This window comes from Halichoerus grypus, chromosome 14 (assembly GCF_964656455.1).
Source record: "Halichoerus grypus chromosome 14, mHalGry1.hap1.1, whole genome shotgun sequence".
Lineage (NCBI taxonomy): Eukaryota > Metazoa > Chordata > Mammalia > Carnivora > Phocidae > Halichoerus > Halichoerus grypus.
The window spans coordinates 89,288,935-89,303,867 of NC_135725.1; the positions used below are offsets into that span (position 1 = coordinate 89,288,935).

A 14,933-nucleotide genomic window follows, 5' to 3' on the forward strand; every position below is an offset into this window, starting at 1 on the left:
ATAAGTATCAGAGGGGCCTGGAATATCTTTTCACACCAAAAGGTAAGAGAACTATCAAAGACCTCTAGGGTCCTGTCACAGGGAACTCAGGAAACAGCCTGAAGATGTCTTCAGTGGCCCAAGATGGGGCCTGGTCCCCAGGAAGAGTGACAGCCGCAGTGGACGGGAACATGACCAGCCCGGTCACAGCCATGGGTACAAAATCATATCTGAAAAAGCTCACTTCGCTGGTCATGTTAAAGGATGTTAGGAAACACTATTTCGATAACTGGTAAATAAGGGATGGAATTAAGCACTGATCCTGCCTTTTCTCCAAGAATTAGAACTCAGGATAACCACAAATTGACATGGGAAGTCTGCCATTTAAGTGTATCCCAGCTGAGTAATGATGAAAGAATGGCACAAAGAATTAGAATGGCATCATTCTGCAACCCCTAATCAATTAATGGATCTAGGCAATAATCATCAGTGGCTACTAGCATCAGAAAGGGAAAGATGCCTCTCGATGGAGGTGTAGGGTGGCACCTAGGGAGGATTCAAAGTATGAAAACCCGAATCTGATGCAGCCTCTAGTTTTACAGGAAATTCAAGGGACAGAGGAACATACTGAACAGGGCACAGATGTCATCAGCACAATCCAGAATGTGGGAGACTTTCAGCAGCAGTAACCAACCCCTTCTAAAAAAAACAAGTAAGTTGCAAGGACAAAAACACAGAGAAAAGGGATCTTTAGACACAACTGATGAACTAGTAAGGGTATGAGCTTTATTTTTTTTTTTAATTTTATTTATTTGAGAGAGAGAGAGAGAGATGGGAGAGCATAGAGGGAGAGGAAGGAGCACGCTCCCCACTGAGCAGAGAGCCTGACTTGGGACTTGATCCCAGGACCCTGAGATCATGACCCAAGCCAAAGGCAGACACTTAACCGCCTGAGCCACCCAGGTGCCCCAATTGTATGAACTTTATTATGCAGAAAACTACACACTGTGTGCAGGCCAGGTCCAGCCCAGGGCTTGCTTTCTGGAAGGCCCTCAAGGTAAGAATGCTTTGTTAAGGGGGCACCAGAGTGACTCAGCTGGTTAAGGGTCCGGCTCTTGATTTCGGCTCAGGTCATGATCTCAGGATCCTGGATCAAGCCCCCCGGGCCCCCTTCAGGCTCTGTGCTCGGCAGGCAGGGAGTCTGCTTCTGGCCTCCTCCCTCTGTCCCTCCCCCCACTCATTCTCTCTCAAATAAATAAAATCTTTTAAAAATTAAAATAATCAAACAAACAACTAAGAATATGCAACAGAGACCAATATGCAGCAGAAATCACCTGTAGCCTGAGAGGCTTCAAATATTTACTACCTGGCCCCTCACAGAAAAAGCTTGCCTTGTCCTAGAGCTATGTATGCACTAAGGCATTTACAGATGAAAGGACAGACGTCTGGGGTTTGCTTCCCATGACGCAGGGGAGGGGGCAGATGTAGAGAAGAAGACTGGCCACGAGCAGACAACTGTGGAAGCTCTCTGATGGGGCTTCACTGTACTGTTTTTTTCTTTGCAAATGTTTGAAGTTTTTCATCAAAAAATGTAAAATAGGCTGAATGAGGAATAAAAGAGATGGCTTATTTGAGATGTCAGTGTGGCAGAGACAGCTAGTTGCCCCACACTACCTGTTCTCCCTTATTAATAGAATTTCAGCTGGGCATGTGACCAAATTCTGGTCAATAAAATGTGAGTGAGTTTTGAGAGGCCTTTGAGGAAGCATCCTTAAACGGAGAAGGCACACCCTCTTACTCTCTCTTCCTCCTCGTGGCTGGAATGTAGTCATGGGAGACTGAGCAGTCATTCTGGACCATGAGGTGGAACCTATGTGCTAAGGATGGTAGGAAAGCAAGAGGGGAGAAGACCACATCCCTGACCACTGTATGAAAATGTCATTAGCCTCAGACTGCCTATCTATGAACTTCTTGTACATGAAGGAGAAATAAAGTAGAAATAAAGTTTTATCTTTTAAAAACCAGTATTATTTTGGATTTTCTTATAGTCAAACCTAATCCTAACTGATAGTCAGAAAAATATTTCTTTCAAAATATTCCTGTTGTAAGTGAAAACTGATAAAGGGAAACCTCACTAAAGTGGACCTGGGAGGCCAGAAAGGGGAGCCACACTACTGCCATCAATCCCAGGAAGAACCAACCATCACTTAGAGACCCCAGCAGAGGCCCCCGTCACAGGACGGAATCATGACTACAGACCCAACAGGGAAGGACGGACGCTGCTTCTCCGACGAGAAATCCACGACCCCAGCAACTCAGCCAGGGAGGAACCATCCTCGCCCTGAACTCCTGCTTTTCTCCAGTGGACTTCGGTTCAGGACATCCCTTCCCAATGTCCTCTTCCTTCTCCATAAAACCACTCTCCTCTCCTTTCTTTGTTGGACTTGCCTGTGGTTTTGCCGTAGCTTGCATGTCCCAAATTGCAAGTCTCTGCTATTCCCAAATAAACCCATTTTGCTGGTAAAATAACTGGCTGTTTTATTTTTTAGGTTAACATATACGAAGGGAGTCTGGCATGGTACACAAGCCCAATTTTGGGTGGTAATGGTTAAATGACAGAACTGCAGGTATTCCACATTTTCCCCCAAGGCTGTCTGCATGAGAAGGTTTAAAAAATAAAAGTGTGAGTGTAAACTGTTTTTTTTGGGGGGGCGGGGAAGGAGCTGGAGGTCAGGGGAAGAGGCTGTAGGTCTGAGAACCAACATCCCTGGAAGGTCTGCAAAGAGGGCAAAGCGGAGCCCAGGGAGGTGGGTAAGAGACTGTGCAACTGAGGTAAGAAGAGAGGCTGACATTTAGATGGCAAAGGTGGGGACAGCTGGGGTGCTGGTTGCAAAAGGACAACCCGGGTTACCCGCTGGAGCCTGAGGAGCCTGGCTCCCAACAGCCAGGTGCTCGGGAAAGTTAGGGCCTTCCCATTCCTTCCCTGGGGAGTCACCACCCTCTCTGAACGTCAGGGCCGTGAGCAGAGCACCTGCCTGGGCCAGACCAGATAATAACAGGTCTGTCTTGGACCTGAGATGAGTGGGGGAGAGCCACAAGCGCCGCCAAGAACTGCTGAGTGTGAGCCGTCCGGTGCGGACACCTCCGTGGTTCACAGTACTTACCCACGGTTTACTGGGCACCTCGCACTTACCAGGTACTTTATACATATTGTCTTACTTAATCTTTCTTCATTTCTTCAGAGTAAATATTGTAAAACCTACTTGAAACTCACAGAAGTAACTTGCCCAAGGTTACAGAGCTAACAAGTGACATTTATGCAGGCCTTTAAATAATAAATGGTACTAAATAAAGTAATCCTGTTTTAAAACACTTGTTCAACCTTTCAAAAAAAAAGAATTCCATTTACCAACTGAGTTACTTGAAAGACGGTGACTCAGTTTAAAGGAACATGCCAACATTTCTCCTACAAGTGGGATGACGACATCCTCACAAATCTGTTTTACTTCTGCATGGCCCTGTCCCTCCCAGCCGACTGAGGCTCGCACAGCACCAGGACACAGGCTTAGAAGGTGTGCTCAGCCTGATGGGGACACCGGGAGAGCAGCTGGAGGCCAGCCAGCGTGGAGGCAGGCGCACAGTCGGCCCCCCACGTGGGAGGCGGCTGAGGGTGACGGGGAGAGCACAGGGCCTGGGGTCCAGCAGGCCTGGGTGCAAGGCACCACCTTGCCCCTGATGACTGTCTGCCCGAGCCTGTTCCCACACCTGTGAAGGGGCAACTGCGCCCACCTTCAGAGCTGTTACGGGCAAGAGGAGGGAAAAAGTGTCAGCTATTGTTACTATGAGGGCCCAACAGCCCAGTGTCTGGACTGGCTCCAACTACTAAAAGCTTCTAAGAATAGGCCAACTCCTGCACACCCCTCTGGCTTTGGCCTGTGTCTCTCAGGGAAGAGTCTCGGACCACCCTGAAAAAGGAAGGTCACCCAAACAGCCAAGAAAGACCACGTGCCATTTTTCTTTTATAACCCTCGACCCAGGTATAATTACAGATTACAAACTCTGTTGTCCTTTTCCCTCTTTCAATTATAAGCTGCATCGGGCCCGGGACAGTACCAGTTGTAGCACTATATTCCCAATGCCATCACACTGTCTAGCACACAGGTGGGTCTCCATAAATGCTTCCTGAGAAAATGAAACGGAACTGAATTCACAGAGCTCATCACCTAGAAAGTCTTCGTTCTGGGTCAAGTATTTTAAAAATAATTGAGGAAAAATTATTTGTTTCCAGACACGGACGGGTTCATAATCTGTCAGTTTCTCTCTCTCCCTCTCTCTCTCACTGGTCAATTTGAAAAATCAGAGAAATATTTCTTTCAGACATGTCTTTCAATGGACACCATGGTGCTTTAATGATTCCATAACGGAAACTGGCTTGGGAACGTGACAAAGCTCTACACATAGAAACTCCATCTCATCTGTTTTGGGCATTCTAACTTGTTTCGAACATCTCATTACAATCTGGCAGAAGGAAACCTGAACAATGTCACCTGCAGAATAACAATTTTCAATAACAACATTTCCAGAAGCCTGGACAGGAAGAGCCAGGGGTGGGTGAGCCAGAACTCTACACACTCTGCTGATGAAGTGTGGACCCAGGTCACGTCTCATTCTGCCCTGCCGACCTCGAAGAGCTGCAGGGAAGATCGAATGGGATAATGTGTATGACTGCACTCCAAAATCCGGAAAGTGACAAAGGTCTTGCATGACAGCCACTCTGGGCTATACCCTTAAGTCTCACTGGCGAAAACAGAGGATATAGGACCGAATAAATTTTGGGGAATGAAGAGAACCTGGAGCCATCAGAGGAGACTTGGTGCCACCTAGCCAGGCCTCCCTCTAAATGAACTCCACGAGGCCCTCAGCAGACGCGGCAGCTACTGACCTGGCGCGGGAGGCAGGGAGCCACCAAGACTTCCCCAACTGACACAATTCATTCTGGAGCAATTCATAACGTTAAGCAATGCTTTCTTAGCCTTCCCCCTGTAGTTTTTACCATGTAGGGGGTCCTTAGTCTACTCTCCAGAACTTCCGGGGGATGGCAATCCAAGGAGGCAGCTTTTAGGAATCTGACAGCATGCTTGAGTGGAGAAGGAATTTTTTACGTACCTCAGCTACAGTTTTGGACTGAAGGGGGTAGAAAGGAGGATGACACAGCTGTTTTTTGTTTTGTTTTGTTTTGTTTTAATTCCCCCAAGCCAAGAGATTAGTTTCTAAAGCATATACCTAGCACCACAAAATTAGTAAAAAACAGCAGCTAAAGTCTGAGTGCTTACTATGTGGCTGGCTTTGTTCTAAAAGCTTTATATGTAGAAACTAATACTTCCCACAACCCTAGGATATATGGCACTATTATTATACCCATTTTATAGATGAGTTAATTAAGGCACAGAGCCTTTGATTGAGCAAATTGCTCAAGTTCACAGACTAGTAAGTAGTGAACCTGGGATTCAAACCCAGCCAGGCCCCAGACTAGCCCTCTTTCCACTACATAATACGGCCTCACACAATAGCAGGGTCTCTACTTTCCCACTGCTCACAGCCCTAATCCTGACCCAAAGGCCCTCACCCACTTCCATTGCTTATATTGCTTATATTCTGCCTTGCTCTTCACCCACTAGGACTTACTGTCTCTAAATCAGAGTTTGTCCCATGGACCCCAATTCCAGACCCTCTATGGCCTTCGCCTCCTACCTTAACTATGATTCACAATTTCCCATCATGTTGTTTCCAACTTCCCTGGTTAGTAAAGTCACAGACTGTGTCTAGGATTTCAAATCCAGACAGTTTCATTTCTTACTCATTTCAATCCCGCTTCTCTACCGAGAATCCCAGAAGTTCTTATAACATGAAAAGGTCTAGAGATTGACTTGCTGAGAATTTTGCTAAGTCCGTGCACAGTCTCCTCCGCATTTTGTCTAGCCGGCAAGCACACACAGCCAAGGCTGTAATATAAAGACTCACTGATTTAATACATGCTCAATAAAGGCTGACTGCTTCTGGCAGCTTTTCCAGCTATGGAGATGAGCACTCCAAAGGCTTCTACTGCTGTAAGAGCCATCTGTCCCAGAGAGAAATAAATGGCTATGGGACAGAGCAGCGCACCCACACCAGAGATGCTGGAAGACATTCATTCTAATGTGTCCAGTTCGCGAACAAGGTCTTGTGTGACAGACGCCCAGCAGGGAGGCTGCCTGGCGCCTGCACCCTACCTTCACTCCGTCCAACACAGCCTTGATGACCCCCTTCACGGTTGTCACCGTCTCTTTATCTTCTGAGTTCACACCTTCTAGCATCACCTGGTCAGACCAGCGGATGAGGTTGGCGAGACTCTGGTACACTCGGCTATAGCAGGAGGAGAGGGCTGAGCTGGGGGAGAGAAGAGTTTGTAGAGAAAGTTAAACATCTAAAGCATGACCATCACCTGAAGCAACTGTTTAGTACAGAACCAGTTTCTCGGTGATGAGGGCATGTTTCTCAATCTTTCTGTAAGAGCCACACCCCCTCCCTTTCTGATAACACATCCCCCCACCCCCCGAACCTATGCCCTTACATCCCACAAACACTGAATAGAGCTTTATATTCTAGTCTGTTCTAATTTTTTTTTTCATTTCCCAAATAGAACATATAAAAATTCCATCATGATAGTTTTTATACTCCTTCACACTTCACACCCCCTGCAAGATTCTGGCCTCTGTCAAGGAATGCCCCATCTTCTGCTCCTCCTTGCTGCTAATCATTGGTCAAAGCACCGTACACTTCTTGTTTTCGATCAGACTAACATGGTAAATGTGTCACAAGGAGCCAACAGGTTCGCAGAATTTTAGCAGGCAGGATCCTTTAGTGAAACAGCCTCTAAACACGAGCTCCGACAGATCTATAACTCACTAGAAGTCCCTCTAACACGGGCTCAGCTTCATCAGCCTCTGCACTAACTTCATGGAGCAGTGCACTAATGAAGAGCATTTCAAGATGACAGCTGAGAGGAAAGGAGGCCTGTGGCGGGGGAGGCGTCGACTGCACACCACGATGCCCACACACGCAGAGCGCAAGGCCCGGAGACTTCTGGATGCCTCAGTGACTGGGGAGGGGAGGCCCAAATGTAGACTTTTTAGATCTCCTACACATTTTTAAGTAACTAGAGATAATTTTCTCTAGGAATTATGGAAAGGATTATTTTTCCATTTTAAATATTATGGATTATAAAAGAAGAGCAAAATTATGGAAAATTTTGGGGATGCCCCCTCCTCCACTCAAAAAAAAAGTGGGGGAGAAAAAGAATGAGGTAGACATTTAGGAGCCAAAGACAGAATTTTGAGAAAAAGATATAATATTGTAAAATATCTTTAAAACAGGTTCTAAAAGGGCACCTGGGCGGCTCAGTCGGTTAAGCGTCTGCCTTCGGCTCAGGTCATGATCCCAGGGTCCTGGGATCGAGCCCCGCATCGGACTCCCTGCTCAGTTGGGAAGCCTGTTTCTCCCTCTCTCCTCTGCCCACCACCCACCCTCCCGCCTTGTGCTTACACACTCTCTCAAATAAACAAATAAATAAAATCTTAAAAAAAAAACCAAACCAGGTTCTAAAAACAAACCTATTTAAAACAAAAACCTGAACCAAACAATGCTCTGGTGAGAAGTTCTTCAAAATCAGGTAAGGAGGAAAAAACTTTTCCAGGACGTCTACAGTTTCCATGTAGCCAGTCATTCCGCTCTGTGCATGTTCCAACAGGAGAAATAGAACAGTCCGAAAGAATGAAAGCCAACTCCTCGAGTCCCATTAGATACAAGAACAGTTTACCAAAGGGGCCGCGAGAGAGCCAGGGCTTGGCTGCCTCACGGAGTAACAGGAGTGACAAGTACTTGGTGTTGGACCCACTCTCTTGGAAGGAGGGTCGAGGGAGGGAGACAAGAACTTGGTCTTCTCTGGGGGCCGGATGGGAGGTGGCGCCATCCTGCGGGGGTGGGGGTGGGGGGGGTGCATTGCTAGCACCCTCACCACCCCCTTCAGGCCCAGGTGAGGCCTCTGTGAACAAAGACTGTCGTCTTCTGCCAAAGCGCCCGTGGGGGATTCCACAAAAGTGCCAATCACACTGTTGAATTACTGGCAAGGATTAGCTGAAAAGGAGGCGGGGAGACATTTCTCCGTAATACTTCATTTCTACTTGCACTGAATGGTAACGCTTCCCTGAAAGCACCCAAAGAAGCCGGCAACTGTGGCCACCCTTCACAGTATTAGCTCGGAAGCAGAATATTCCTGTATCAGGGGCTAAGACATTAAGAAAGAAAGGAGGGTCCTGGACTGTGACAGTGTCCAGTGGACTAGTGGCTGGTCTGTTTCTGAAACGGAGTGAAGCCATCAACACTGAAGGTAAGCACAGATCCTGTTCTCAAACGTCTCTGGACATTCCACCGCGTGGGAGAAGCCTCCCCACACTGCTCACACTCAGCAGCCCAGCTGCTTGTTCTAAGGCCAGCCCTCCACTGTCCCAGCACCCTAGGGGAGGGCGACCAAGAGCCCTCCAGCTAGGACCCAACCCACAGAGAAAGCTCTGAGCAGAAGACAGGAAAACACCTTCCCAGCTTACAAACTGCACTGGGAGGGATGAGAGGATGGAAGGAATCGAAGAGGAAACTTCGAGGAGGAGATACCAGGGTGACCAAGACAAATATCAGTTGGCTTTACAAGAATTTCAGGAGGAAACGTCCTGGAAGTGGTATTAGCCAAAGGACTACCAGGGGAAAGAGTCATCGCCCCTTATGGCCACATCCAGGCGTTTGCTTCCCTCTAGGAAATTGTTCTAGACATTTTATTGCTAGCGTGTCAACTACAAAATAGCTATAAAACATCCTCATAGACAAAAAATGCCCCCAAACCACTGTGCTGTGGCTTGATCCATTCTCGACTCCCCCCGAGAGGCTCAGCGCCTGAGCCCCGACTCCCTGCGGCCCCTCGGTCCATGCCCCAGAGTGGCCACACTCTCCTCCCTTTGGGAGCACCCTGTGCCCTGCCGGCCTAAGGCCCTTCCTTGGCTTTCCTTCTCCCCTGCCCCGACAGCCGGTCCAATTCCTACCCTTCCTTCACGCCCCGCCCCAGCATCTCCTGCTCCGGGAAGTTTAACTGGGCCATAGGGCTCTCCTCTAACTCTCCCTCCTTCAAATCCCAACAGAGCTTCCATTCGGTACCATAAAATTAGTGCCTTATCACACGTGGGGAAGTTGATTTTTTCCACTAGATTCTAATTCTCCTGTGGTAGGGACCATCTCACGAATAGAGGTACAGGAGAATAGTGCATAAAAAGCCGTCTACACATCTGACCCTAGCATCCTGTGAGGCACAGTCCCTCAAAGGAGAACAGCGCTGGGCCTTCTACGAGCTGGGCTCAGGGCTCACTACCAGGGAGATGCAGTCCTCCTCTGGGACAGCAGCATGGCCCGGACAAGTGAAGACAGTAGCAGGGCACAGCCATACCACTGTTTTAACCTCCGCCACCAACTGGCCCAAAGAGCACAATCTGCAGGGGTCAGCTGAGACTCCAGGGCTGAAGTCCCAGGGCAGAGAGCTTCTTGGAAATAAAGATGCTGTTTGCACTATCTCCCAGAAGAAGAAAACTATGCACTTTGCTGCCAAGTTCTGAAAGCGGCTCATAAAAGCTCAGTCTCACGGGGCTGTATGAACATTAAACCATCTCAAGGAACTGAAAACAGAGATGTGTTTATCCTGAGCAGGTACCAGAAAAGAAACACAAAGCCAGCAGGCATCTGACAGCCTCTCAAAGGAAAAGCGCCTGCTAGGCTCTCACTTAAGATCACATTTAATATTCCTTTCCTTTCTGTACTTAACAATAGATATGGGGGCAAGCTGCTCCCAACCTTTAGGGGGAAAATGCACTCTAGCAATAAAAGCGTTCCTCCACAAAAGCTCTCTGGGACGAAGACGGACTCCACCCCACATACCTGGCTTCCAGTGACTCCAGGCGCTGTCTGGGAGATCCTGGCTTGACACGGTTAAACATCTCATCAATCCATGCTCTAATGGGGATTCTTTTCTATCTCTTTTGGCCTAATCAGCTAAGCAGTCAAGGCCTCTACCAGGTTAGATATTAATAAGATTTAATGTTGCAATAAACCCAAGGAAGGGTGCGAGATACGTGTCCAAATCTTAATGTGATTATTGCCAATGACCTAAGGCAAAGAAACAGTCACAGACTTACCCTGTAGCTACATCGCTAGCAAGGGGAGAGATCTCCCTCAGTGTCAAGGCCTCATGAGCAACATCAACCTCAACCTCGGGAGAGCATCAAGTCATAGCTATGGGGCTCCTTTCCCTCCCAACACTCTCCCCTATTCCTAGAAGCCCTGAGTTTGAAGTGCCCCCAAACCAAGATGCCCGTAGGCCTCCCTTGCTCTGACACAGCCAAGGACTTCAGGGCAACTCACCTGTGTTGAATTCGAGGATCGCTCTGCACCAGGGGTAAGATGGCCTCCAGCACCTTGCTGGCTGACCCTGGAAGCATCTCCAGCACCTTCTTATCAATAGCCATTTTGTCCACAATGGTCTTAAAGTAGCGCAAGGCACTAACAACTTCCTTCTCTTTCTCTTCCAGCCAGCTCAGGTTCTGAAAGGAAATGTTAAGCATAAGGAGGGAGGAGAGAGATTAACGGGAGCTATTTTGAAAAAAATAAAGTACGATTTGCTATAAACTAGCTTGAGACTGATGCAAACAGAAAAAGCTTCTTGCTGCAGAAACCAAGCCAAATTACTTTCTAAGGATTGCAATCAGGATACAGAGGCTAGGCTTGAAGGAAGGAGAAGGGAGCTTGGACCAGGAAAGTTCACTGAGATACTCCTGAATTCCCTTCCTCGTACAGAGTGATGTGGCCTGAGGTCTTGAAAATTGCTTCTCTTCCTCTACCACACTGAGATAGTACCGCTAATCAATTTCATGAAGCCTAGGGAGGACTAATTTGCTGATGGCTGTAGGAAGCTTAGAGAACCAAAAGTTAGGTCTCATCATGGTGCATATCTATCCAGTAAATCAAATCAAGAGATCCCAGGCCTTTCAAAGATCTGAGGGACTGTATAAGACAGGCAGAGGCATTTGTGTTCAAAACCCATTTTTCCAGGACCCCTCACTAGATTCCCACATTCAACCCAAAGATGCAGCCCCCTCTCAATGAAATGACATGGCTCTCTCAAAGGGTCTGGAAACCCCAGGGTTAGAAGGGGCGGATGCTCGGGGGTGAAAAGGCAAAGAAGCTGGAGGAGGTGGTAATGGTTCAGTCACTACTCGTGCAGCAAATGCAAACAGCATTCACAGTCCTTCTGCTCCCGAAGAAAGCCCAGCTAGGAGGAAAATAACATACAGAGCCCTACACTTACCAGCATTCAAATTCTCATGCCCAAATCTTTTCTCTGTGACTACAGGATACCTCGAATCCACAGTCAGTGGGCACATACACCCCTCAGTTCCCTTCCCCAACCTCTCTCTCTATTGGCCCTAATGTCAGCGACCCGGGTCCCAGCTGGCTGGCAGGGAAGGGAGATCAAGGACGACCTATAAAACAGATACCCTACCCAAATGAAACTGATTACATGTCCAGTGCAAATTAAGATCCCTGTATATGAGGAAAACTGCCACCTGTGGGCTCTTTGGGGTCCAGCGAATATAGCGACCAAGGGCAAGAAGAACATTCTAGAAAAAGTTGATTTAAACAATAATCTATAAATAGATAAATAAATGGTATGTAATAAGAAGTGATTATGATTCTGAACACTAGCTCTTTTCTTCTTAAACGATGGGGAAATGTCAATTTAAACTTATTTAAATTGCATGTTTAATGTGTGGGAATATCAAAAGACAAATATACAAATGGGATCAAGAAGGAAATAGCTTCTTTGGTCAGGCAACTTCCGAAGACCCGATTCACTTTCTCTCAATGGGGTACTTCCCCAAAGGTGGTCTATAGGCCCCAAAGATGAGGTTCTCTAAGTGGGGGGAGCACTCCTTCCCCACCCCCATCACTGGCCGCTTTACCTTTTCTCTGTTTTTTACGACGAGACACATTTATTTACTTTTTCCAAGAAGCCAGGCTCTTGTTTCCCATCTCATGGACAAGAGCTTTCTGCCGGGGCCAGGAAGAACGTGACTATGAAGGAATCATACCCAGACATCAATGTGACTGAAACCCCAGCTGGCCAGTCTGGCTAGAGGACCCTGACCACAGCCCTGCCATCTCAGCACATCAGGATGTGTCTGGAGCCAGGGATGATGAAAGATGGGGAAGAAGCAGGAAACATTGTAAGAAAATGTGTCATCAGGTTTGCTAGGGAGAAGGGGGCTGACCTGGAGATGGGGGGCACCCAAAAGGGGCAGGAAGGTACTTCTGAGCACAAAGAATCTCCCTGTCATTTGCAGAGAGATCAAATGAGCCCCTGGAGAGCCAGGCTGCCCTGGGCATTAACCATCCAGCAAACGGCACTCCCAGAATCAGCTGTCCGTTCACAGTCCCTCTGCTCAGGAACAGCTTTGGCTGTTCAACTCCGGCATCTTGCAAGTGCAGCCAGCAGTTGGAGAGTTTACAGAGAGACATCTAGATGGAGCACGTGCTAGCACTGGGAGCCCAAAGCCTTAGCTCTGCTGAAGCTGCCCGGCTGTACTGGGGCATCCCCTCCTGCCGTCCACAAACCCGGAAACTACCTGAGGGTCGCGGTGCTGGGGCAGGGCCTAGACCCAAAGCCACTGCGGGGCTGGGGGCCACTGGCTTCACGCTCCTCATCTGCGAAACGGGGAGGCTAATACCTAACCTGCGTCATCGAAAGAGCCTGATGTGGGGAAGTAAATGAGAAAGCACATGGAAGTAGTTCATAAAATAAAACCAGATTTTGATGGAGAAAACTTGGGCCAGAGCCCAAACTCTGTATAAAAGCTTTTGCACGCAGTTATGGTGAGAAGTAAACAGGACAGATGTGCAATCACCTAGGACAGGGCCTGGGCAAAGAGAGACCTTCAGGAAGCTGTAGATCAATTTGAATCTGTGATCTATTGAGCTGCAGTTTCCCCTGTATTTAAACAGGGAATGCTGGGGCGCCTGGCTGGCCCGGGCAGTAGAGCATGTGACTCGTGATCTCAGGGTCATGAGTTCAAGCCCCACGTTGGATGTGGAACCTACTTAAAAATAAACTAAAAAAAAACAAAACAAAACAGGGAATGCCATGCATATAAACTGGGATTAAAATGAGAACATATATGGAAATATTCTCTAAGAGGTAAGAGACCTAATAAGTAATCAATAATGATGAGAGCAAATGACAGACGTATTTTCAGATTTCTCCGACAGCGTCTTCTAAGTTCACACGTGTTGGCAGATTCCCCAAGATTTCCAGTTCTGCCTGTGGGCTTCTACTAAACAGGAGGTTTGTACTCACATGGTCTCGGGCAGCTGACTTGGGGCAGAGTAATTCAACCCTTCTTAAAGGGTGACAACCAACAACCGGAGTAACATTCTTCCCTGGTAAAGATCATACCTACAGTCCCCTGCTACAGCACGGGTTCTCAGCTGCAGCTCTACTGTCATCTTGGGGTGGATAATTCTCTGCTGCAGGGAGGGCTGTCCTGTGTAGGCTGTCACCAGCATCCCCGGCTTCTACCCACCAGATCCAGTAGCACCTGCTTCACCTTCCTAGTGGTGACAACCAAAAATGTCTCCAGACATTGCCAACATCCCCTGGAATTTGCAGGAACCCACACTGAGTGAAGGACACTTTCGCACTGAATGTCCCCCCACGACCTCTCTTGGGAGTGATGAAGAAAGGGGGAAAGCTCCAAGCACTGAGTGGCTGAGACAGTCTCTTACAGCACTAACTAGCAGAACACAGCTGTTCTAAGTCGCTTTACTCTGGGCCGTCTGCACTGCGCTACACGGCCACGGACCCTCTGCTTGGGGTTTTTGTTTTGTTTTTTTAACCAAACTCAGCTCCAAGAGATTGTTAAACAGACTGAACCAGAAAGTAACTATGGTGCACACCAAATCTTCTACTTTCCTACTCTGCAGTCTGGGATTTCATCAATCTGGCAAACACTGAACATTTTTACTCTTCTTCAGCTTCTTTTTGCTAAGAGATGAGGCAGGCCTGGTTAGTACTTGGATGGGAGGGAAAAGGGTTATTCAACAAAAGACTTTTGGACTTCAGACTTTAATGTTCTCCACTTTTAACTAGAATTTTAGGATATTCTGGTCAAAATAAAAACAAAAACAGAGGTACACTGCAAAATTCAAGAATTCTGCGCTTATGTAACAGGGCAGTGTTTGCCGGTGGCGGTCAATTGATGGCCGTGACAAGACCATGCTGCAGACAATCCCTGGAGCATCAGGATGTATTTCTCTACAGGCTTCTTTTTATTTTACGTTGCTAAGGTTAATTTTGTTTTTCTGGTTTGTTGTGTGAGAGTTACCACTTGGATTTGTGGGACATTCCAACATAAATTCTGGCTTTCATAAAGAGGAAACGTAGCGTCCCGAGGGCATTGACTTGGGTGTCAGACGGCCTGAGCTCAAGTCAGCTTCACTGCCTCTTCCTGCGTGACGGTGGCTAATGCTTCCTACCTCTACAGCCTCAGTTTCCGCTTCTGCAAAATAAGTTTCCACCTCCCAGGGCTGTTATGAGTGTTCAGTAAGAGAGTAAGTAAGCGCAAAGCACTGAGCACGCACGAGGCTAAGGAAAGTCTGGATAAATGTTAGCAGCACAAAAGGTGTCCCTGGTTCTGAGTACTTGGTTCTGTGCGCTCTCACCACCCCGAGTCCTGCTAGATGTCTAACACAGCACCTTTTACTGCAGATACCCCTCCCTGTCCTAACTATTCAGAGCGCCGGAGCAACTCAAGGAATGAAGAGCTGGT

General features: G+C 47.7%; 1 protein-coding gene across 14 annotated transcripts in view; it reads right to left on the minus strand.

Moving 5' to 3' along the window:
- RAPGEF1 (Rap guanine nucleotide exchange factor 1) overlaps positions 1 to 14,933 on the minus strand; it is a 134,582-nt gene that overhangs the window by 50,819 nt on the left and 68,830 nt on the right. For all 14 annotated transcript variants that reach the window (XM_078061928.1, XM_078061926.1, XM_078061931.1 and 11 more), the window contains 2 exons: positions 10,474 to 10,652; positions 6,249 to 6,405 (listed from right to left, as the gene is read on the minus strand). In XM_078061928.1, coding sequence (XP_077918054.1) covers positions 6,249 to 6,405; positions 10,474 to 10,652 — 336 coding nt within the window. The remainder of the gene's footprint in view (positions 1 to 6,248; positions 6,406 to 10,473; positions 10,653 to 14,933) is intronic.